We start from the raw sequence: 22,660 nt of genomic DNA on the forward strand, positions 1-22,660 counted from the left end.
GGGGGTGATGCCAGACAGGCGTGGGATGTATCCGAGCGAAGGCGGCGTGCCCGTTCGTTATTCCAACAGATCAAGTTCGATAATCCAGTCGCCTAAGTTGTACGGACGATCGTTGCTCGAAGCCCCCGCTGGACGTCGGAGATCATTCCTCAATCGCGCTTGAACCTGCGGGATGACGAAGGTATTCAATACCAATCGCATCACTTCGTGCATTCAGGTGAAGTGAATTTGTAGGGGGCAACTTTCCAGGCTAGGTAGGTAGATATCAGGGGATTCTGACACTGAGATCTTCGAATACCGGCTCCGTTCCTCAAGAGACCTTGAGCCGATCCAGGGGTGACCCGGGTTCGGTGCGTCACGAGTATTAGCGGGTCGCGCGTTGACGACATTTTGTTTGTTAGCTCAACATCCAAGGCTCTGACGGCTGTGGACGAACACCCTGAAATGCACGCAAGCGCGAGATCGCTGAAACCAGCGGAGTCTGTGGTATTTCGTATACATAGTAGCATCCTCAGTTCGTGGTGGACACGCGCGCGGGGCACGGGACGCGAAGCTAGGGGTTTAGGATAGAGATACCAGTTTGGAGGCCGGATTACCGCCCCAGCCTACGACTCTGCAGGGAGAAGGCACTGGTCGAATGCAAACTCTCCGCCGAGAACCGAGGACCTGTCTTCGGACTGCCATCGCTCACGATCGCAATACAGTATTCGAATTTGGTGGATGACAACTTGATTAGAGATTAGATTGTACACAAGATATAGCTGATATTCGATTGTCCTTCCGGAAGCGCAAACGGAGCTCGGGGTTTGAGAGTAAGCGCCTACCAGGCCTTGCCCTCAGCCTTCAACGCCTGTTTCCTACTGACGCTCTTAGGGTCAAAGTAAGGCTTCTCTCCGACCGAGCAGACCCTATCGCCCGCCCGCTTAGCATCGTAATCGTAGGTCGCCGTATGATATGTCGATCGGTTGTCCCAGATGGCGACGGCATTCTTCGTCCAACGGAATCGGACTTGAAGATCGTGGTTCAGCGCGAGAAGGTCGTGACAGTACTTCATGAGGAAGCTGTACAGAGCAAGAAAATGGTCCCGTCAGTCAACTAGAACATGTTGATGGGGAAAGGTTTTCAAGACTGAGCTGGGTCCTGTCTGTACTCACTCATTCTCGTCCCGCGTGACATCGTTAATCCTCTTCGTAAACGCATAGTTTACGAACAACCCTTTCCAGCCCGTGACCGGGTTCGTCCTCACAACTGGATGAACCGCCCGGAGGTCTTCTCCCTGGTTCATGGGATGACCCCTGCCGACGGCTTTAATGGGGATTCCCAATCGTCGAGCCTCGTCGTGGAAAAAGTTGGCATCGTGTGTAGCGGTAAGACCTTCAAGGAGTTTCTGAATAGGGGGGCTGATACGGTCGTAGACTTCGTATGCCGAACCTGATAGAAGACAATATCACCATGGACCACCTCGTTAGCTGGACAGTCCGGGACTAGAATGGTCTCCTTCACTCAAGGTTGCCACTAACCCCACATAGTGTCGCCACCAGTCTCGGGCAAGGTGTGCATTTTGAGCGCCGCATAGTCCGAAGGGTTGTTCTCGAAAGTGATATCCGAGCTGATAGTGACATCAAAGTGGAGTCAGCTTCGGGGGTTCGATGCCGAGCAACCAAGACACGCGCAGGCAATCAAGACTCACTGCCATCCGGTACAAGCATAAGTCGACTTGTCATCATACGCCTGCCTCAACCCGCCGCCCTTCTTCTGCTTGTCGCTCGAGATCTCGGCCAAGACCCCGCTTCCCAGCTCTGGGGTATCTTCGGTCAAGGGATGTACATGAAGTCCGGAAGCAGAGGGACGTCCAGAGAGCTGACCGATCTTGTGACCAAGCTGGATAAGCTGCTCGCCGGAAATATCTTGGTCCCTGAAGAAACAGACACCTCGGCGGGAGACTAACAAGGCGAAAATCAGTTGTTGTATCGGAATATATATGTAAGAGGGCTTACTCAAGACGGCCAGGTCACGGATCAGGTCGTCCGAGTTGTCGGCGTTGAGGATGTCGACAAGCTGCAAGTCCTTGGCGAATTCTCGACCGATGACAGGAGTGACATCGAAATGCTATCGATTTGCAACCCGCGTTAGCGTTTGATCCATCTCTCCAGCATATCAAGCTGTCTTACCTCGTACTGCTCAAGTGAGCCATTGTATTTCAGAGGTCCGACGTTTCGAGATCGAGTCAGTTCGTCCTCCGAGCCTTCACCTCGCAGGTTGAGGACAGCGTAAGGAATTTGAGTGGTGGTGGTCTGAGTACGGTTCATTGTTGCTCGGATTGTAGTTGTCAACTGTGGCTGTGATTGCTTGGTGGATGTCGAACTCTGGTTGTATAACTTTGACATGCCATCGTCGACATCGATAAATACTTATATTTGATCGTGCTCCGACCTTCACGGCTTCATGCTCAACGTCGGCCATGTCGGACAGTAATTTGACCACTCGAGGTTCGGCCCACAGTTCCCGATGACAGACGCAGGTCTTCGGGCAAGGTGATCACATGCTGCACATCGCTCGAATGACAAACCGAGCGAGAGCACGATCACGACGTCGTTGGACATTTTCGTGCGACGTCTGCGTTCGGCGATGCGGTGGTTGCAAATGAAGAAGCCGTTCCCTCGATCACGTCAAGGGGCAAGGGGTTGATGAAGCCGTACCCTCGGTGGCAAATCGACGCGGGTCACATCGGTCCGACCCCCGAGGAACGGTTACTTGGGCCAGCCCTTGCTTGCTTTGCATCCACGTCGTGTCGGGAAAGTTGGGAAGTCGAGCATTGCTCTCGACAGTCTCGTCTTGAATCAATCGAATCCTCTCTCAACCATCATCTGTGACAAAACGACACCATCCACCAGGAGTAGCAGCGTCTCGATTCATTTGTGCATCATGTCGTTCGTCAACGTACCCACCCTCAAGCTCTCTACCACCGGCGATGCTATGCCCATCGTAGGAACCGTAGGTGCTGTCAAGACGGATTGCACAGAGTCAATCTCGAAGCTGATACATCGCTATCATCTTTTGCATGACTACAATCAGGGTCTCTGGAAGGTTCCCGAGAACGCCTGCGCAGAATCGGTCTACCAAGCCATCAAGGCTGGGTACCGTATGTTCGACAGCTCTTCCGACTATGCTAACGAACATGAGTCTGGAAAGGGTCTCAAACGGGCCATTGACGAGGGGCTTGTGAAGCGGGAAGACGTCTTCATCGTGACCAAGCTCTGGAACACTTTCAAGGTGAGTTACGCAGCTCGGCCAAGAGGCATGCAGGGTGGGATAGGGGAAGCTCATGCTTCTGGTCAATGATCGCAGAAAGCTGAGAACGTCGAACCGGAGTGCAAGAGGCAGCTTGCCAACTGGCAGACCGATTACTTTGATCTGTACGTACAGGTTGGGCCTCTGAACTATTACATGACAAGACTGACGTTGGCTGTCTGTTATCAGCTATCTCATCCACTTCCCTATCGCTCTGCAATATGGCAAGTGACCTCTCCTCGTTGCGTCATCGTCAATGGGTCTAACATTCGAGCTGACCGACAATCTTCATCCGTCTCAGTCGACCCTGCCACACGATACCCTCCCGAATGGTTCGCCGATGGCAAATCCGGTATCGTCACCGAACGATCCCCCCTTCACCTGACCTGGCCCGCCATGGAATCGCTCGTCGACAAGAAGCTCGTCCGAAACCTCGGAGTGTGTTCTTTCCCCGGAGCGTTGTTGATGGACCTGATGACATATGCCCGGATCCCGCCTTCGGTGCATCAGGTGGAGATGCATCCTTACAACGTACAGGAGGATCAATTGCAGCTCTGCAAGGCGTTTGATATCAAGATGATGGCGTTCTGTTCGTTTGGGCCTGCCAGGTGAGTAGGCTCGGCGGCTAAGATGGACTTCTTAAACAGGTTGGCAATACTGAATTCAAACCGCTCGACATGACATTGTTTAGCTGGGTCGAACTGGACGTCCCCACCGTCAAACAAGTCGACCCCCTCTTCACCCATCCGATCATCACCAAGCTCGCGTCCAAGCACTCCCGCACGCCCGGACAGATCCTCCTTCGATGGGCGACCCAGCGCGGGTTCATCGTCATCCCCAAGAGCGTCAAACCCGAGCGTATGGCCGAGAACCTGAACAGCACCGACTTTGACCTGGAGAAGGAGGACATCGAGGAGATCTCGGGGCTGGATCGGAGGTTCAGGTTTGGGGATCCCAAGGCTTTCGACCCAAAGTTGAGCATCTTTGCATGATTGATGATCGCGCGTAGAGACCGGGGCGGCAACCATATCCTTGCAAAGACCATCAAACTTGTAGCGCATGCATATAGAGGCCGTATTCACACATGCAGACATGCGTGAATAGAGATACAACGTCACCTGACACAGAAAATCTGGAGATATCCGGTTGACCTATGACCCAGGGGAACAAGTGTTTCTCCCGATGTCACGCGGGCGGAATCTTTTCAAATCCGATTGGTCGACCTCGAGCGCGAGGACGAGCGAACGGCTTTTTACCTTTTTTCCTCCAACCGATCGACCGTTGCATCATTCGCTACGGCTACTTTGCATCATACTGTGGGGGCCCTCAATGCTGGGCACTTGGCAATTTCAATCGGGGGCCCTAATTGCAACAATCCCGGACTAGCCGGACAAATCTGTATTCCTGCGTGATCGATTGGGTCATTGCAACATTGCTCATTGAGGATGGTGTGACGGGATCAGGATCGCTATGAATAAGGCCTCGTACTCTCTGTGACCGACCATATATACCCAGCCTCGCCGATCAAGTTCAGGAGGGGAACCGGCCACCTGAATCAAATAGATCATCAATCGCCGTCGTTGCAATCCTTCGGAGGCAGACACTCGGAGTTACCCGCTCATCGTCGCAAGCATGTCGTTGGCACACCGAGAAAAGGATGACATTGTTGCTCAGGAAGAAGCGTTCGATGTCAAGCCCACCCTATCGGCTGACGAGTACGCTCCGGTAGGACGAGAAAACCTTCGTGAGTGGATATTATGGAGTCGGTTCGAGTGATTAGGTTTGATCGGAGTTGTTGACATCATTTATTGATCGCTTACGGTTATAGACGAGAAGGTCGTTCCGTAAGCTCGACACCTTTACCGGATTCCATCGGAACCGCAACACTCATCTGTTTTCCTTTACAGTAACGATGATTACTATGGAGCGAAGCACTTCGACCCTTCCTTCACTTGGGACGCAGCCGAGGAGAAGAAGGTCCGGCTCAAGACCGACTTCATGTTATTGTGTATGTGGAACGATCAAGACCGGCGGCTGTTGAGCACGATAGCTGACGAATGTACAACAGCCGTAATCTGTCTCATGTTCTTTGGTCTGCAACTGGATCGAGGAAGTGAGTAACCCCTACACAACCTCTTCCGGATCCTCGTCGTTGACCTCCCGCCCCTTTTCAGACGTATCCAACGCCTTGGCGGACAACCTCCTGAAAGACTTGAACCTAACACAGGTGAGATTCAGGCTTGTTTAATCGGAAGATTATCCGCTTTACTGACCCTGATACCTAAACTATAGAACGACTACAATAACGGAACAACGATCCAGCTACTCGCCTTCCTGTCGTTCGAGTTCCCCTCGCAGGTAAGCAGCCGGGCAGAGTTAGTGGCAGCGAGTCGAGGGTCATGCTGAGCTGAACTATTCGATGTGGTAGATTGTCTGCGCTCGAGTAGGATTCAAGAGATGGTTGCCGTTCTTGTGCGTATCACTTCCCGTCCGGCATATGATGTGCTCGACTGATCTTGTGCCGTTGTTACATATATGCAGGATGATGCTTTGGGTACGTCGGAGTACTCTCACTAGAGCCATTGCCGCTACCTGACAGTTCCGTGTGGTACTGTTCACAGGGACTGGTCAGCCTCTTCCAATGCTTCATGACCAACCGAGCCGGTTTCTATGTCACCCGACTGCTTATCGGAGGTTAGTCCTGTCCATACATATCATCCAAACGACCGAATGCTAATCTCTAGATCCGATTGTACAGCCTGCGAAGTCAGTTCGATCGAGGTGTAACACTGATTGCGTTTGCTGACGAAATGAGATTGCTGCATTGCAGAGTGGATTTATTCCTGGAGCGGTCGTGATGACGAGTCACTTCTATACTTCCAAGGAGTTGGCAGTAAGTTCAAAGTCCGGTCCTCTGATCGTTCATGCGCGGGCTTTCCGCTGACATACTTTCCCAATGGGTAGATCCGTCTTTGTTGGTTCTGGTCGACCCTTAACGTCGCACGAGTATGCTCGGCTCTCCTGGCGGCTGGAATCTTGCAGATGAGGGGGATCGCTGGCAGGCCCGGTTGGTTCTGGCTCTTCGTGAGCATCCTATTTCTACCGCATTCCTGCAGTAAAACAAGCTGACTCACTTTTCGCCTTCTATCTGTAGGCGCTCGAAGGTGCTCTGACCTGCGTCATTGCCATTTTTGCCTACTGCTGGTTGCCTGAAAGCCCTACCAAGACCACTGGTGTCTTTTGGCGCAAGCCCTGGTTCACCGAGCGAGAAGAGAAGATCATGATCAACAGGGTCCTCCGTGACGACCCCGCCAAGGGACTGACGGCTCTGCACAACAAGATCAGCTTTGCCGACATCAAGGACGCCCTCTCCGACAGGCATCTGTGGCCCTTGATCTTCCTTGGTCTGATCGCCTATATCCCTCAGCGAGTCCTGCCTCTAGCTTTGGTTCTCGAATCGATGAAAGCTAACCGCCCCCGTGCTTCATTCGTGCAGGAGTCCCGTTCAAGGATATTTGACTTACAACCTGAAGCAGCTCGGATTCTCGACTTTCAACAGGTGAGTATCATCAAAAGAAAAATGTTGAAAGACCCTTCGCGCTTACGCATTCGCTATTACAGCAACGTGAATATACCTCATCGTATTCCCTGGATGAAATGATTTATCTCTTGCTAACGCGCCATGTTCTTTCTACGTACTTGCAATAGATGCTCACGGTAATCCTTGCGTTGCTAGATTCATTTAGTCAAGTCCACGTTGCTAACTCATGGCGTATGTATTGACTATACAGGTTCCTTCCGCTGCCCTGCAAATCGTGACCATGCTTGCCATCTCGTGGTCGAGCAACCATTTCAACGAACGACTCTAGTGAGCGATACCTCTCTCTCAGCGAAAAACGGCGTTCGTGACGCTGATCCGTTCGCGTCTCGTATCAGCCACTGCATGTTCGGAGAGTTCTGGGCCATGCCTATCTTGATCGCTATGAACACCTTGCCTGATGGTGGAAGGGAATGGGCGCGATTCTCGATGGTCACCCTGATTGCCGGCTGTGAGTCGAGATGACGAAACCATATCCAAGGGAGACCGTCTTTGAGGCCCGAAGCTGATCCTATATGTTCACCTAACAGACCCTTACTTCCACCCCATCCTCACGAGTACCATCTCGGAGAATAGTTTCTCTACGAAACGTCGTTCGATGCAGATCACTGGCTACAACGTCGTCGTCCAGATCGGCTCGGTCGTGAGCTCGCAGATCTACCGCAAGGACGGTAAGTTGCGGCGCGCTAACCATTTGAACATGGTCCATGTGAGCTGACTTGATCTCGGGTTCCGATAGATGCTCCGTACTACCACCGTGGAAACAAGATCCTGGTTTCTATCTGCGGTCTTGCTCTGATCACCTTCGCGATCACCCGCTGGTACTTTGGATACCTTGTAAGTTCTGATACTCCTGGATTTGATGCAAAGACATCCCGCTCATACATTCCCCACGCTAACAGAACAATCAGAAGGAGAAGATCTGGGGCGCGATGACGGCGGAGGAAAAGTGGGCTTATCAAGAGGATATCACCGCCCGTGAAAAGGAAGGTTCCAACAGGCTCGACTTTAGGTTGACCCGTTGAGCGCGCAGGGCGGCAAGGGGACTCGGGATCACGATCAGGACCCAGGTGCAATTGACTTTCGGTTTGTTTGTTTTCGCTTATTGTCCATGATCAAGGCTGTTCGCAGTGGAATACGAAATGTAAAATAGTCAGGATTGGTAAATGGAATGTATGCTGTACTACTGGCTCGCTTGAGCTTCTGCCCAAGAGCCGATGCATGTCTGATGATACAAATCACCGCCGCCAAGTCCGGACGTACAGCACGTACAGCATTTGTGTGTTCTTATCCTGCGAGCGAACAACCTGAGCTAGCTCGATCATAGGTCTGTTGAGGTGTTGTGAAACGCATCGACAAGCCCTATTTTAGCTGCTTGGCCTGTCAACCTGATTGCCCTCGGTCGTCATCCGTGCGCGTCGCCCGACCTTTGGTCGACCTCGCTCCAGCAGGCTGCATAACTTCTCATCCTCTACGTCCTGTCACATGCGGATAGTCTCCGTTTCCACAGAGCCTGCAGTCACCTTCTGCTCCTGGAAGTGACCGAGCTAGCACCTCTCTCCACTCTGCCAGCGCCCATCCGTGGTGACGATAGCAAGCGAGCTCGGCCGGACTTGGCTACTTTGGCAACGTCCGCCCTGCAGCGTGATCGATAGCGATCCTCATCCTGTCACCCGTTCGGCAAGACTATCAAGATCGGATTAAAGTCACCATCAGCCTTGGAAGATCGTTACAAGGTACACGCGGGTCTCTGACTCGTAAAAGTTGGTGCTCGAGATTCTGACGCTGATTTTTTCGGATGCCTACCCGTTCTTACCCAGCCAGACATTCGTAGCATCGGTTGATCGTGAAAACTTACCCGTTCACCGTTTGCGGTCTTCGGAGTCATAAACTGGTCACGGTACGTCTTGAACGCCGTGATACAGAACAATCTCGGTTCTTTTGCTGACTGTTGACATCCTCAGGCATCAGGTCTTTTCCTACTCCAGCATCCATCCCCGTCAACGAGAGCTTCAGAGGGATCATCAAGATGCCTCTCACTTCGTTGGACGGCCTCCTCAAGTTCACGGTACTTGTTAACGGCGATAGAACTCCCCTCGAACCGCTTATGCTGTATCGAACGTCGCAAAAGACCGTAGGGATCGTTGATTTCGCTCCTGATCAACGGTTCGAAATCAAATGGGAGCTGGTCGCAGGCTGGAACAGTCTACCCCAGGATGGGTCAGAAAAATACTGTGATTACCTGCGAACCCTTGCATTTGTCAACGAAGATGATGCTGGGTTGGCAGACTGGCGAAGGCCCCATTTCCGTGGCTCGTTCCCTCTCGACAATGACCGAGCCTTCCACTGCAAAGCCCATCTCAAATTCGATCTCTGGAGGGGGTACAAGGGCCGGCGATTGGGCTATCAAGAAGACAAGTTTCACACCGTCATTCTTCTCTACCGGACCCGGCCCGATGGACACCGTCAGAACTGCTTGAGTTCCGACTATTGTCCGGCTTTCTTCGCTGAGATGGCTCGAGCAGATAGGCACGGGCTCGAGCAGCGAGAACGGCAGGCGGCGGAACAACGAGAGCGGGACGTGGCGGATCAGCGAGCGCAAAGGGAATTGGAGGTTGCACAAGGCCTCAACGAGCGAGAGCGGTTGCTTTTACAACGTGAGCTGGCGGTCGAGGAACGGGAGCGGGAACTAGAACGGCGAGAACGAGATATCGTCCACGCTACTCCAAATCCGGTGGACGAGGATCGCAAGCCCGTGATTCCCGAAGTCCAGGATACCGAATCCGAGTCTCGCCTCGAAGGTCGACTTGCGAAGGTGGAGCAGGAACTTGCTAGTCTGCGGAGTATGATCAGGAGAAGGGACAGCAGGAGCCCGTCACCCTCTGAGCCATCCGGTGCGCGCAAGCGACCTCGTCGAAGCAACGGCGCTTTGTGATGAACAATACACTTGTTCACGGACAAGCGTCCCGTCAGCGTTCCATGCATCACGGTACCTTTTCACCCCCACTTGCCCGACCGACCATTCCTTGCCTTGGGAACAGGCTTCCCTTTGACGGATCTCATACGCCTTACGATGCTAGTCTGTACTCACGATACAATACATGTACCTCTAGACTATACCTGCCATACCCTCATCACGCTCCCATGACCATCTCGCAGCACTACTACCGTGACATACTCGGTCGTCGTCCGTGCGCGTCGCCCGCGAGACTCTCGATGGTGGTAACTTAGGCTGGGTACTGCCACATCACGATCACGAAGATTTCACTGTTCAGTCCATGGTACGACCTCACAGCCAGAGGGAGTCCACTGGGAACGATTTTGATCTTGACAGTGAGCGGTCCAAGGGCCCTTCCAAGTCCGACGCATAAGCTCTGCTCTGCTGAACTCGGTCCTTTCGTCAACTTGCGATAGTATCGATCATTCATTATTGATCGTCAAGTCATATCGTGAAGAATCGAAAGGGATCAGCACCTATCGAAAGCTCAACCGAAGTAGAGGTTTCAGAACGGTGCGTCGAAGCCTTTTTGCAAGCTTGTTCGAAAAGTGTAGGTTTCAGTCCTAATCACATCGGTTTTCATCAGATCTCGTCAGGTCGTCGTGATTGACCAGTCTCCAACCGTTATCCCCACCCGCACGAAAGAGCGGACAAGTACCCAGGCTCGATAACTGTGAGTATGAACATGTTATTGAAACTAGGCATTTCGTTCGCGCTTCTGATCGCAATGATTACGACGTCGGCAATGTCAGTTCCTTCATTACGGAATCAAGGATGACTTTGAGTTCACCAAACAACAAGCTCAAAGCTACCGTGATCGTCAATGGGCAGGCGGTGAAACCCTACGACATAGGACACAAGAAGCCAAACGAGACCTTCGGCACCATCAATTTGGACAGAAATCAACCTTTCAGTTTCAATTTGGACATGTCATCGTGCTTCCTAGACAAAGAATTGCGGCTTCGTCACCGGCCTGATAAGGAAACCATAGATCGGAACCGAGCTAAGCCGGTGCTTCAAGATTGTACAGACCTGCGTGCCGAAGTCTACCTGGACGAAGCCCATGTTCTTAGTGTCAGCTTCGCGTGTACGGAGGGGCAGAGTTTTTGCGACACCTGGAGCGTACCAAACCACCCAGCTATCGAGGGGAACGAATTTTCCCCGACTCGCTGTAAAGGTCTCATTGAGATCGACATCTTCAGGACGCTGCTCGTACCAGCTTTCGGGAAGAGAGTCAGCCGGATCGAACACATCGATGGCGAGCCCAAGAAACCGGAACCCTGGGAAATCTTTGCCCAATGGGACCACTATGAAAAGCCCTATCGCTCTTTCCACTTCCGGTACCGGGCTATTGAACGTCTGAAGGGTCAGACCGTTAAGGGACAAGAGCGAGAGAACCATGATGCTGGGCTCCAGGAAGGGGAGGGTTCTGGGCAGCAGAATTCCGATATTGCTACTCAGCATCGGGGGCGGGTGACGGTGGTTGCCAACCAGCGAGGGATGGAGACTGCTCAGAGAGAGGAAGAGCATGTCAATGTTGGGTGTCACTGTCAGGAGCTTGACTCCGCTGGCGGACGAGATCGATGGCTACAACAGCAGCGTGAACGAGATCGACAGCAGCTCGAGGTCGCTCGTGGACTCAATGAGCGTGAGCGGCTTCTCGAGCAGCGAGAACGGGCCCTGGACGAGCGTTTACGGGCCTTCGAAAGACGAGAATGAACGTTCGATGCTGAGCGGGCTCGTACGGAAGAGGACCGTAAACCGGTGATTGGCCAAATGCAGCGCGAGAGCTCTGCAGTAGAACAGAGGTTTGCGAAGCTGGAGGAGGAAATGACTAGTCTACGATGTCTCCTCAGCGAGAGGAAGGGGAAGGATAGAGCTCCGTCTCTTTCTGGATCTTCCAGCAAACGGGCTCGTCCAGACGATACCCATCCCGAGCATTAGCCAATGCGTCCCAGTCCGGCTTTCCACCATATTTCCCAAGTACCTCCATCACGACTTATCAGCTTAGACACGACGTATCAGCTTCCTTACGACATTTTGACCTCCCTACGATATCGATACTTCCTTCCAACGTCCTCACGACAATCCGGTTCCTCTACGTCATTTCAATGTCCCTACCACAGCATTTAGCTTGGTCGTACTCCGTTCTATATACCTTACGATCTTCTACGCATTCTGTGACTCGTCCTGCCGAGTCACTTGTTGATATCAGAATATCTACGCTGCATATACGATTTCATTCACCTCAGCCTTGCTTAACCACGAGACGGGTTAGCTCGCATCAAGGTCGGCCGCGCTCGATTCATACAAAACCGCAGAATGGAAACGCTTTCTTCTTGATCAATGGCATCGTCTTCACAGATTCTGATATACAACCTTCGGACCATCCTCGTAGACCTTGTATATATGTAATCCCTGATCTACTGATAACGCGAGCTGATCTAACCTATGATCGCTACTTGCACCTAAGTTGCCATTTTCAGACTTCCGCTAACTTGACCTGGCGCGAGTCCGCTCCTTCCGGCTGCCCGAGTACGTCGAATGCCAACGGTTTCGCCCGCCAAGCGGTATGCACGGTGCCTATGCTGAATGAATGCTCCTCGTTGGTGCTCAAAGGACCATCACAGGACATAGCCTCGGAGTATCTGGCTGTATCGATGCGCTGCCCCCGCTCGTCGGACGTCGTGGGTGTTACGAAGTTGTCATGATCCGGCAGCGACACGATTTCTGTGGACGGGGAGAGCGAGATTGTCCGGTAAAGTAAGGATGGCGGACCGTCCTCACTGGGTCTACCTCGAACAAAGAGCCCTTCGCTAGCTCCTCTTCCAAACGAGAACCCGCTCCTGTTCAAGCTCGACTTGCGTCGAGGCGGGCTGACCGACATCTTTTTCGCTCTCGGCTCCTTGCCCGGCGGGGTCGGCGTACGGGGCACCGACATCCCGATATCATAGCCCGCCCGGTCGCCCAGGAAGTCTCGGTTTCCGAGAAAGGCGTATTGCGAGTCCGCAACGGGGGAGACCAAGCCGATGCACGGCGCGTCTTCCTCCTCGCCAGGCGACTTGAGCACCTCCGTCGATCCAGATTCCGCAGTCATACCTGACGCCATTCCCGTCGAGCTGCCCGGATCGTGCCGGAAATCAGGAATGTCCAGCGGTCTTAGGTCTTGGTAGTACATCGGAGCGTCCACCGATATAGACCGGGGCACCTGAAGCGCCGACTCCATCGAGGGTCTTGATTGCTGGCTTCCGTCGAGTCCCTTGTCGAGGGTCATCAAGACTTCCCCCACCCAATCATCTCCGCCTAGTCCTTCCGGCCGGTCGGTCTCAAAGCTCAACTTGATTGTGGAGAAATTCTTGATCTCGGCGCTCAAGCTTTTAACCGGCGTAAAGGCCGAGTATCCAGCCGGGTCACTCGAAGCTGGACCGTCTTTGGGCACGTGAAGCAGTAAGGGTGAATCTTCCGTCCCTGCACGCCGTCTAAACCGTAGCGGTCGTTTGGGGTCGGCGGCATCGTTGGCAGAGCTTTTAGCGTCATTGCGATGTCCAGGTTGCAATTGATGTAGGTATGACACAGACTTCTTATGTCCATGCTGGATTCCGTTAACGACGCTCTCAAGCAGATTCTCGCTGGATGCTCGGAAATGTTTCGCTGGTCTCTGTTCGGCGGGCGATCGCAGCAGGTCCCGGTCGATCAAGGTGCCCATGGGCGTAGCGAATCGCGGTGGGGTGTCTGGTAACGTCTTGTCGATATCCAAAAGGTTGTCTGTAGGTCGAACAAGTCGGGGCGCCGGCCGTAAAGGCGTGGCAGCCGAATTACCGCTCAAGGTCAACCCGCGTATCGTCTTGTCCGCAGAAAAAGGGGATCTGTCGGGCATGATTTCGGGCAAGCCGTTACCACGCAAAGCTGACCCCATCTTCACTCCAGCCTTCGGTTCGACACCTTGCAAGCTGGAAATACTGTCCTTTTGTCGTCTACCGGACATGATCATTTCCATCTCCTTTTGCCCTATTCCCTGTTGCCGGAGTTGTTCGATCCAGGCTGGCGGCAGACCTTTGAAGGAGGCCGTTACGTGGAGGTCATGCTACAAGGAACGGGTCGTATAATTAGCGATGACGGTAGCAGGAGGTATCAGATCTAGCAAGCGACTCACCTGTACCAGCATCGGCGTTCCGATCCCGTCGTCAACTTCTTTCACCTCATTCTTCCCGGCCCGCCTCCAACTAGATTTTCGCTTGACCTTGCCGCCGCGTTCCATGCCTGGCACGCTCAGACAACCCGGCTGAGTTTCCTCTCTTGATTTCCCTGCCGCCCTACCCTGGCCATTCGGCGAGGTTTGCAGAGGCGAAAGGTCTCGAGGGACGATCTCTCTAGCAGAATAGCCTTCTTCGGACCACTTGCGCTCTTCTGCACTAGGTCTTGCAGAACCTGATCCTGACCCGGACGCTGAGGCTGACCCGCCGACAGAACCGGACGACCTTCCCGCATCGACTTCCACTCGACTCGCCCGCATCATATCCCACCCAACACCGTCCTCGCGATCTTCTTGCTCGCGACTGCCTTGATTCCTCGAAGCGAACTTGTCCAGCATGTTCTTGATGCTTCCCTTTCGCTTCAGACCCGTTCCGGTGATGACAACCTCTTCTTCCGCTTCGTGGCCTGCAAATCTGTCCAGCATATTCTTGATGCTGCCTTTCCGCTTCACACCCGGTCCAGGACCAATCAGGACGACCTCTTCCTCCCCCTTTCCGTGTCCAGCGGAAACATCACATCGACCTTGATTCCGGTCTCCTCCATCTAGCCCTTGACTGCGGCCAGTGGGTAAAGCGTCGGTAGTCATGCTCCTCTTCCCTTTAGGCCTTCCCGACGACCCAAATCTTCCTCCCGATCCCATTCCCAGTCCGAGCGGTCTAGACGAGCTTTCGGACCCCGCCCGTGTGTGCGGGTTCGAGTGGGTTCCGACAGGGCGTTCAGGATACGGCGAATGGCGTTTAGGTTTAGGTTTAGTGAACGGTAACCAACTTCCTTTAGTCCCTTTCACATGCTCCTTAGCAATGTTTTCTTTATGGACGACATTCGCTTGCTGCCCATTCTCTTCGCCATCAACCCCGTCCACCCTTCCATCCCCGACTTCCATCCGTAGATCGTCCAAGAGGTCCACACTGGACGACCTGAACAACCTGCTCAAAGGCAACCCTCCAGCGAGGTTGAGCCTGCCTTTGGTCTTTCTCCTCTGACCCGTCCCCCCTTCTAGCAAAGGTTTGGGACCAGCTTCGACCATCGCCTCGGCTTCGGGCGAGCCACGTAGACTGCCGCCCAATGCTGATCCCGACCTCGATGGCTCCGCCGGGACTCTACGGAACCCCATCTCGGACCTCGCAGAACTTGCTCCTTCTCGGCCGTCGGCAAATCCAGCTCTAGGTGGGAGCGCCAACGAGACGCTGGACTGATGAAACTGATATCCAGGCTGAGGCTGAGGCGAGGCGGGGTAGAGGTCCCGGAAAGGACGTCTGATCGGTGATTCTTGTTGCTGGACTTCGGCTTTGGAAGGTCCAGATAGATCAGGTGTAGGCAGTTTCATTGGAAGGGTATGGGCGTGCTGGACCGAGCTGTCAAGAAAGCAGCGTTTGTACGGGGATGATATGATCGAGATCAGCTCACCGGCGACAATCGTTGTACTCGACACCGAGAACCGAATTGGTCGTCTGGCTCACCTAGCTGAATGGTTATCGCCAGCGATTCCTTCCTGACTGCCCTTTCTCCCGACCAGAGCCTCATCCACGTCAACGTCGACTGGCAAAGACGGCAATGCTTTCAGGCGACTCTCCATCCTCGTCGTGTTTGGCATCGTCTTCGTCGGCATGGGTCGATTTGAGTATCCGATGCAGTCCTTCAACAGCCAGTATGGATCGGGAAAACGCAGGGGTCACTTGTAGAGTCGTGGCAGTAGTGTTGATATGATCTATCGTCCGGTATGAGCAACGAGCGTACGTGGTGTCGATATCGGGTAGTGATTGGTATCAAGAAGGTTTGAACGACCAGGGTCGTCGATCGATCCGGCGACGATGATCCCGTCGAGTTCGTCGCCAAAGGGACCTTGGGGATCTCCTTTACTACTAACCCGATAGAGGAATACCTTTTGGCACCCCGACGAAACCGGTCTCTCTTTCTGTCCTTGGAGGCAGTCCTGGTCCAGAGCGTGTGCACAGCAGAGCGTTCGGTGTGACGGTTTCGTCATGACACATGGGTGGTAGAGTGAGCAAGTGAGAGGGTGTAATAAGTCACATGTCCCCCTCTCTCTCGCCCGTCGCCCGTTGTTTATTGCACCTTCGACCCTCTCGCTCTTTGCGTGTTTCAATCAAGAGACCCCTTGATCCATCTCCCCTCCCTCCCTTTTGTTCGTGGATCTGCCGCGTTCGATCGCGTTTGGGCCAACGAGGTCTTGTTTCGATGATCATACAAGATCCAATACGATTTTCCCCGTGATCCGCAGTCGACCGACATCGTTTGGTGGATTTGATGTCGTTCTCTTCGCCTGCCGTTAGCCATTCCGCCGTTTCGCCATAGTCGTCGTCGTGCAAACAGGTTGATCGCCCGTGAGTCCCGACGCAACATCCTTGCTTGGTTTTCTTGCCCTTTGTATTCTGTTTTATGAATTTCCTGCCGAGGGAGATCCTGACAGAACTTGGTCGTTCAGCAACATCTGCCCATTGTCTGTATCTATTCAGTCAGTGAGTGAGATCATTCCTGTCGCCTGTCGCCTCTGATGATCTGATGATCAAGGATCAAGGATCTCCATCGCATCAATCACAATCGCTCTCGTTCATCATCATCGGCCAACCGATCATTTTGCTTCCGCTAATTACGTCACCCTTTCGTAACGACCGCGATCGAGGTGTTTCATCGTGAAGCATACCCGGAGTTGAGCTATGCAGCCGTGTAGCGATACGTGGGTATCTGACCCGCTGATACGTTTGCGTATGAAAATCGATGACCACTACAACGACATGCCAACTTGTGGTATATACATCTACTAGGCCGCATCCTGCGACCCTTTGGAGTACTTGTTCCAACTTCCATTCTCGTCATCCCCTTCAGCTCCCTTGATGTAGATGACCTTCATTGGAATCCTGTATTTAAAGTCGATGTCTTCGAAAATCCCTTCCCTGTAATCCCAGATCGTATAGCCTCCCTTGGCTCCGTCGAAATTTCCAGAAGTAACGGGGAAGACGCCCTGGTAATCCACGTGGGAATTCGGAAGAATCACAATGACGGGCTACATCCAAGTTATAAACGTTCAGGTTCAGTTTGCATCTCCATACCCTCAGGACCGTCTGGAGACAAGTAGAAGCTTACAGTATCGCCTGCTTTCCCAATGATCTTCTTTGCGATATCCTGTTGAGCTTGATCTGTGATATCTCCTGTCGCAGCACATTCTTCTCCAGTCAAAAGGCTAAGGTAGGCAATAGCATGCTCCTCCAAGTCCTCGAGCTGGACATCTTGTTCTCGACTCTCGTTGTAGGGGTGCCACTGTCGCATCGCTTTGCCCAACAGGTATGCCCAATAGGTTGCACGTATCTGAACAACCTGACCAGGTAAGCCGCCCTCTAAAGGTTTACCGTTGAAGTCTTGACGCAAGCGAGTGGACTCGAGTTCGGCAACCAAGTCCTTGTACGCCTGACCGTCAACCTTGTATGGTTCGACGTCAGCTTTGTTGGCTTTGATGGTGAGATTGGTTCCGCTCCTCAAGAGGCACCATTCCCCAGGTTCAAACATCTTGACAAGGTCATCCTGAGCCACCTACTCTTCCAAGCTTTGCAGACTCAGCTTCATTCACTTGACTGTTACCTTACTCGTCTAGCATAGAGTACAGGACTTACGTCACTTACGTGGCTCCACGCGGCCAAAGCACTCAATCTAGCTCCATACATCCAGTCCTTAGGGGCATTCTGGGTCTGGACCACATCCTCGATGTGAAACGCAGGTTTCAAGTTGTAGAAGTCATAGTCTCAGAGGTTTGGGCTTGGAATAACTGACTCCGGGTCAAGTACTCCTTCCATCCAGCACCTGTCTCCCGACATGTCGATCTCATCGGGTGGCTCAGGGGCCGAGGCTTCCTGTCGTTTCGTGATGACGTCGTTGTCCAGAGGAGTCGCAGCAGCGCGGACTGTCAATCAGTAGACGAGTGAGCTGCAGTAATATGTCATCGTGATTTTCAGCTGAACTGACCAGCCGAAATTTTGCAACAGCAGTAATCAAGGCGGATATCAACCGGTGATATACCATTTTGCTACGGATGTGCGTAATCCCGTCAGCGGGGCACACTCGAACAGGCGCCTGTCTCGTCCCTTACAATGTATTCTGTCCGAACGATAGCGCTGTGAACAAGGTGGAATTTCAATGCAAGTAGAGGCCCGAGCTATACTTACACGGTTGGGCCGGTGATCTTCCAGATATAGAACATGTACATGAAGACGCAAGCCGATATTCGAAACGCTGAGCATGGAACCAGGAGAACGCAGGGGAGGCGGGGCGCGAATCAAAGGAAGGTGATAAGCGGCCCGCGAATGATGATACAGGGTGATATGGGGTGAGGAGCTTGCTAGCACAGCCAAATGAAAGGACCCATGCGAAACGCAACCTCTGCTCCTCCTATGCAGTTGTAGACGGTATCTCACCGCCAGTGGCAAGTGTCGAAGCGGCCCGAACAGGGAAGAAACACACCTTCGAAGCTCTAAGCGTCAGGAAGGATCGGCGCGCATGGAGATTTCCGGCTATCCTAAGCATACGACGGTCAGTTTCGAGTTGCATGATCAAGCAGGATACCTGGGGCTTTGTTGCCATTCCGGACGTAAGCGATTGCATTCGATGTGGCATCTCGATCGATTTCCTTGCCTCTCGCGCCAAAAGCGATTCCTTCGGAAGCAATTATGTAATCGGAAGTATATCATCGCTCTTGGCCGAACGTCCACCCCCTTGAGATATCGATCGTATCGCAGCAAGTCTACTTGATTTGATCACATTGCGGCTTGCGACTCTCAAATCAGTCAGGTATCAACTCAACATCGTGCGATAGTGAAGCTACTATCACGTGAGACCAGGTTTCTTCTTCAGTCATGCGGTTTCTCCGCATCGTGCACGTCACCAGCATCATCGCCTTGCTACCTTTGATCGTCAATGGGATACTTCGGGATTCGTTTCGATCTCGAGTTGGGTGGAATAGTATCCAGATCAGCAGGGAACATGTCAGAGAGGATGAATCACCATCAAAATCGGACGTAGATGCGCTCTCAATCACTATCGTCGACCTCCTCAGCTCGAGCACGCAACATTCTACCCTCCTTCATCTGCTGCAACGATGCAAGCTCGTGCCTTCTGTTAATCTGATGCAAGGTCTCACCTTGTTCGCTCCTACCGATCAGGCGTGGGATGCCTGGGCCAAGTTGATGCAACTCGATGAACAGAAGGGAACAGGTGCCCAAGAGGATCTCGCGAGATTGATACTCGGTTGGCGAATGTCGCGGCAAACGAGTGATTACGTCGACATCGACGATGGCTTCGCGGACAACATCATGTTCGACACTCGCCAACTCTTGCTCTATCACATGCTCAACTACACTCTTCCGCTCCAACAATCTCTGACAGACGTAGACCCATCATATCCGGCCAGTCGCGGTTTGCCGAGGTGGATCGCTCGGGATAGCAATATCTCTACCGAGACAACCCTCCTTTTCCCTTCACGCCATCATCATCCTCCCGGCAACCTTCCACCCGCTCATCCGCCTTGGGCCCCAGAAGGAGGAACAGGTACACTTGGAGGTCATTCTCAACAGATCAGGCTGTTGTTCGATCAGTCAGGGCCCAGTAGCGTTGGGGTGGATGTGACTGGTCGAGGTGGGGCCGGGGTATGGACCAACTGGGAAGGAAACACGACCGATAAACATCCTCGACCAGTAGCAGGTGACAGGTATCGATTCGGGAGTAATGGGATCGTAGTTGGAATCGACCGGGTCTTAGATCCGCCTGTCGACCTAGGTAAGTTCCTTGGCCCCGCAACGGAATTTCTCACAGCATCACAATAAAGCTTGCTGACCCTCCTCAACGGTCATGTAACTATACAGAAAACCAGATCAAAGCTGACTCGGACCTCTCCTCCTTCATGGATCTTATACGCACGACTCCGATCGCTTTACCCGCGAGCGATATTCGACCGGAACCATGGAATCTCAGCCGAGCGGAACACATCACGATCTTCGCTCCAACGAATGCGGCATTTGATAGGTTCGATGAACTTGAGAGGCGTTACCTTTGGAGCGAATTTGGGGTCGAGGCGAGGAAGAAGATTCTGGAGGGTCATTTGCTGGTGGATACCACTTCGAGCCATACATCGTCCAGGAGCCAGCATGCCGTTGATGTTATAAACAAGGAGATGAGATTGCCTTCGGTCGGGTGGCGGAGTGCCTTCCTCAGCAAAGATTCTCGCGAAGGTAAGCTACATCTTGCTTGTTGTGCGAGGTTGTGACCTACCTCCAAGTCAGATCCGGCCCGCTAAATTCATGGAAATTGTATAGTTCTCACTATAGACAACTCGACCCTCAACATATCGGTCGATCACAACACGGGCGACATGTTGGTCAACGGCACAAAGATCTTGAACCCGGACGGTTTCGCTTCGAACGGCGTCGTACACCGTACTGAATCTCTGATTCTCCCTCCTGATTACAAACTCCTCAATTCGCCGGAAAAGGTCATGCTCTCGCTCAACGCGAGCAGGTTCGTCAGCTTGTTGAGGCGGACCGGTCTGGCCGAAAATTATACGGATACCAAGGGGAATATGGGAGAGGGGAGGACCTTTTTGGTGCCCACGGACGATGTTCTTGAATCGAATCCGGGTTGGATGCAATCGAGCGCTGACTTCTTACGAGGGGAAGAACAAGAACAAGGAGCGAGGCTCGCGGAGACTCTCAAGTATCATATCTTGCCCGGTCGGATCGCCCCGAAAGACCTTCGAGACGGCGATCTCTTGATCACTGAGCTTGAGCTAGGAACTAGGAAGCCGAGTGAAGGCGATACTGAGCAAAAACAACGTTTGCGAGTGCATGTGGACTCTGAGAAGCATGAGGACGGGATGGACGAGAAGGTTACTCCGTCCGACATTCGGTTCGGAGGCGCTTCGGTCATCGCTAAGCCCTGTGAGTCCGTTCGCTTTGGGCACGCGAAGTGAATAACTACCGTTTCGTTTAGCTGACAATGGTGCTATTTGATTTTCAGTCTATGCCGATAACTATATTATCTACCTCATCTCCGCTTTGAACGAACCTCCAGAGGATGTCATCCAGACCGCCGTCTCCAACCTTGAACTTTCGACATTCGTGGCTTCCCTGTTCGCAGCGGGTCTAGATAAGCTCGTTCGCAGAAAGAGCGGGGTGACCTACTTTGCTCCGACCAACCAAGCGTTCAAAGATCTGGGTCTCGTCAGCCGTCATCTTCTCGGGAGTGAGGGAAAGGATGATCTGAGAAAGATCCTGAAATATCACGCTCTCGACGAGCTCGTCTATGGGGCAGATATGCAGGACGGTATCACGACCTTTAGGACCCTGACTGGTGAAGCTATCCTCGTGGACAAGAACCATACTGATATGAACGCCAACCGGACATACGATACCATCCGAGGTCTTGCAAGGAATATTTCCGGCTTGGAGATCCTCACGAACGGGATGCGGCCCAGTGAAATTCTTGATACCGATCTCCTGTCGGCGACGGGCCCCGTTCACATCGTGAACGGCGTCCAGATTCCACCTCGTCTCAACATCACGCACGGAAAGCTACTACAGGGCGCAGGCTGTTCGACCTTGATCGACCTGTTGACGAGAAGCGGGATGGACTGGCTCTTGACTGGTGCCAGTCCTCCCTCCTCTTCTGACGTGCCGGACTCAGACGCTCAGGACGTCCGACCCCTCAAGCGGCCTTTCACCATCCTGGCCCCGTCGGACGAAGCGTTTTCTCGGATCAACTTGACGTATTACCTCAACAACGACGCTGCGCTGCTTTCACTGTTGAGTTTACACATTATCACCTCGGGACAAGGGCAAGATGGTGGCGTCTTTGCCGAGTCTGCCAAAACCAGGCCCTCATACCCCGTCATGCTACGGGACGAGAGTATATTTTCGACCTTGCACTCTGTGCAGCGTTTCGGAGATGTGATCTTCCGAAACGACGGTCATGGATCATGGGTGGTCGGAATCAATGCCGCTCGAGGTGTAGATCAGCAGGCCAATGCAGCCCGAGTTGTCGAGGCTGGAAGAGCGTCGCCGATCTGGTTGACAGCAGAAGATGATGACGATGGACAACTAACCTTGATTATGGACGAGACCGGGACCGTCTGGAGGGACGGGCAGAGTCTCGGTGGCGGGGTTATCACTATCGACAGGGTTTTGATACCTTACGAGCCAGGCTGGTTCGCTGACTGGGGCTACCTGGCCTGCATCCTCGGATTGGCTGGACTCGTTCTCCTGGGCCTGGCTGGATATGTAGCGTTCGGGCGGAGAGAAACCCGAGGCAGGATCAGGTTGGAAGGGGAGGCCGACGAAGAAGAGGAAGACGCGACCGCTCGTGAGATCGATCGAGAACGAAACGACCAGTGACGACAATAGCTATGGCTACCACTTCCCCACGGACTGTGTAACTGCATTACAATCATTATAGAACCCTTAGAGCGATATTTGTATATCCATTAGAACAATTGTACCCCGAGATCCCTTTCAGAGTAGCGT

General features: G+C 53.0%; 8 protein-coding genes across 8 annotated transcripts; 5 read left to right on the forward strand and 3 right to left on the reverse strand.

The window, feature by feature from the left end:
- Window positions 1-820: 820 nt before the first annotated feature.
- HD553DRAFT_326275 (putative TfdA family taurine dioxygenase) lies at window positions 821-2,309 on the reverse strand (the record flags this gene model as incomplete). Its single annotated transcript, XM_046181681.1, has 6 exons — window positions 821-1,061; window positions 1,155-1,431; window positions 1,521-1,609; window positions 1,691-1,943; window positions 1,998-2,109; window positions 2,172-2,309. The coding sequence occupies 6 exons, from the start codon at window positions 2,307-2,309 to the stop codon at window positions 821-823; spliced, it is 1,110 nt and encodes a 369-aa protein (XP_046033718.1).
- A 513-nt stretch (window positions 2,310-2,822) lies between these two features.
- Window positions 2,823-4,474, forward strand: HD553DRAFT_317999 (Aldo/keto reductase). Its single transcript, XM_046180821.1, has 6 exons — window positions 2,823-2,994; window positions 3,076-3,273; window positions 3,349-3,416; window positions 3,481-3,515; window positions 3,593-3,899; window positions 3,983-4,474. The coding sequence occupies exons 1-6, from the start codon at window positions 2,926-2,928 to the stop codon at window positions 4,281-4,283; spliced, it is 978 nt and encodes a 325-aa protein (XP_046033719.1). The 5' UTR covers window positions 2,823-2,925; the 3' UTR covers window positions 4,284-4,474.
- A 115-nt stretch (window positions 4,475-4,589) lies between these two features.
- HD553DRAFT_318003 (major facilitator superfamily domain-containing protein) lies at window positions 4,590-8,134 on the forward strand. The gene is made up of 19 exons (XM_046180822.1): window positions 4,590-5,035; window positions 5,120-5,135; window positions 5,199-5,299; window positions 5,360-5,404; window positions 5,466-5,518; window positions 5,584-5,649; window positions 5,720-5,763; window positions 5,833-5,845; window positions 5,913-5,985; window positions 6,050-6,057; window positions 6,122-6,184; window positions 6,256-6,375; window positions 6,446-6,717; window positions 6,788-6,850; window positions 7,082-7,159; window positions 7,228-7,340; window positions 7,420-7,560; window positions 7,629-7,726; window positions 7,792-8,134. The coding sequence occupies exons 1-19, from the start codon at window positions 4,924-4,926 to the stop codon at window positions 7,912-7,914; spliced, it is 1,602 nt and encodes a 533-aa protein (XP_046033720.1). The 5' UTR covers window positions 4,590-4,923; the 3' UTR covers window positions 7,915-8,134.
- Window positions 8,135-8,622: 488 nt separating this feature from the next.
- On the forward strand, window positions 8,623-10,141 carry HD553DRAFT_126443 (uncharacterized protein). Its single transcript, XM_046176549.1, has 3 exons — window positions 8,623-8,625; window positions 8,714-8,789; window positions 8,854-10,141. Exon 3 carries the CDS (start codon window positions 8,919-8,921, stop codon window positions 9,822-9,824), a length of 906 nt encoding a protein of 301 aa, XP_046033721.1. The 5' UTR covers window positions 8,623-8,625; window positions 8,714-8,789; window positions 8,854-8,918; the 3' UTR covers window positions 9,825-10,141.
- Window positions 10,142-10,450: 309 nt separating this feature from the next.
- HD553DRAFT_126462 (uncharacterized protein) lies at window positions 10,451-11,720 on the forward strand. Its single transcript, XM_046176550.1, has 2 exons — window positions 10,451-10,560; window positions 10,640-11,720. Exon 2 carries the CDS (start codon window positions 10,662-10,664, stop codon window positions 11,604-11,606), a length of 945 nt encoding a protein of 314 aa, XP_046033722.1. The 5' UTR covers window positions 10,451-10,560; window positions 10,640-10,661; the 3' UTR covers window positions 11,607-11,720.
- A 494-nt stretch (window positions 11,721-12,214) lies between these two features.
- Window positions 12,215-15,995, reverse strand: HD553DRAFT_126476 (uncharacterized protein). The gene is made up of 3 exons (XM_046176551.1): window positions 15,602-15,995; window positions 14,041-15,496; window positions 12,215-13,971 (listed from the first exon to the last, which is right to left on the reverse strand). Exons 1-3 carry the CDS (start codon window positions 15,748-15,750, stop codon window positions 12,370-12,372), a joined length of 3,207 nt encoding a protein of 1,068 aa, XP_046033723.1. The 5' UTR covers window positions 15,751-15,995; the 3' UTR covers window positions 12,215-12,369.
- A 925-nt stretch (window positions 15,996-16,920) lies between these two features.
- HD553DRAFT_345288 (uncharacterized protein) lies at window positions 16,921-18,351 on the reverse strand (the record flags this gene model as incomplete). Its single annotated transcript, XM_046183082.1, has 7 exons — window positions 16,921-17,163; window positions 17,244-17,687; window positions 17,777-17,854; window positions 17,939-18,054; window positions 18,117-18,177; window positions 18,241-18,265; window positions 18,317-18,351. The coding sequence occupies 7 exons, from the start codon at window positions 18,349-18,351 to the stop codon at window positions 16,921-16,923; spliced, it is 1,002 nt and encodes a 333-aa protein (XP_046033724.1).
- A 573-nt stretch (window positions 18,352-18,924) lies between these two features.
- On the forward strand, window positions 18,925-22,659 carry HD553DRAFT_288711 (uncharacterized protein). Its single transcript, XM_046178305.1, has 4 exons — window positions 18,925-19,922; window positions 20,009-20,374; window positions 20,459-21,079; window positions 21,159-22,659. The coding sequence occupies exons 1-4, from the start codon at window positions 19,004-19,006 to the stop codon at window positions 22,529-22,531; spliced, it is 3,279 nt and encodes a 1,092-aa protein (XP_046033725.1). The 5' UTR covers window positions 18,925-19,003; the 3' UTR covers window positions 22,532-22,659.
- The last annotated feature ends 1 nt before the right edge of the window (window position 22,660 follows it).

This window comes from Filobasidium floriforme, assembly GCF_021052385.1.
Source record: "Filobasidium floriforme strain CBS 6241 chromosome Unknown HD553scaffold_23, whole genome shotgun sequence".
NCBI lineage: Eukaryota > Fungi > Basidiomycota > Tremellomycetes > Filobasidiales > Filobasidiaceae > Filobasidium > Filobasidium floriforme.

Coding starts and splice junctions, on each gene's coding strand:
- HD553DRAFT_317999 (XM_046180821.1), top strand. CDS start 2,926: ATGTCGTTCGTCAACGTACCCACCCTCAAGCTCTCTACCACCGGCGAT. Junction 3,274..3,348: donor AGCTCTGGAACACTTTCAAG/GTGAGTTACGCA, acceptor CAATGATCGCAG/AAAGCTGAGAACGTCGAACC. Junction 3,516..3,592: donor CCCTATCGCTCTGCAATATG/GCAAGTGACCTC, acceptor CATCCGTCTCAG/TCGACCCTGCCACACGATAC.
- HD553DRAFT_318003 (XM_046180822.1), top strand. CDS start 4,924: ATGTCGTTGGCACACCGAGAAAAGGATGACATTGTTGCTCAGGAAGAA. Junction 5,405..5,465: donor TCTGCAACTGGATCGAGGAA/GTGAGTAACCCC, acceptor GCCCCTTTTCAG/ACGTATCCAACGCCTTGGCG. Junction 7,341..7,419: donor GGTCACCCTGATTGCCGGCT/GTGAGTCGAGAT, acceptor TTCACCTAACAG/ACCCTTACTTCCACCCCATC.
- HD553DRAFT_126443 (XM_046176549.1), top strand. CDS start 8,919: ATGCCTCTCACTTCGTTGGACGGCCTCCTCAAGTTCACGGTACTTGTT.
- HD553DRAFT_126462 (XM_046176550.1), top strand. CDS start 10,662: ATGACTTTGAGTTCACCAAACAACAAGCTCAAAGCTACCGTGATCGTC.
- HD553DRAFT_126476 (XM_046176551.1), bottom strand. CDS start 15,750: ATGCCGACGAAGACGATGCCAAACACGACGAGGATGGAGAGTCGCCTG. Junction 15,497..15,601: donor GGCGATAACCATTCAGCTAG/GTGAGCCAGACG, acceptor CTTTCTTGACAG/CTCGGTCCAGCACGCCCATA. Junction 13,972..14,040: donor GAACGCCGATGCTGGTACAG/GTGAGTCGCTTG, acceptor CGTTCCTTGTAG/CATGACCTCCACGTAACGGC.
- HD553DRAFT_288711 (XM_046178305.1), top strand. CDS start 19,004: ATGCGGTTTCTCCGCATCGTGCACGTCACCAGCATCATCGCCTTGCTA. Junction 19,923..20,008: donor AGATCCGCCTGTCGACCTAG/GTAAGTTCCTTG, acceptor GTAACTATACAG/AAAACCAGATCAAAGCTGAC. Junction 20,375..20,458: donor CAGCAAAGATTCTCGCGAAG/GTAAGCTACATC, acceptor GAAATTGTATAG/TTCTCACTATAGACAACTCG.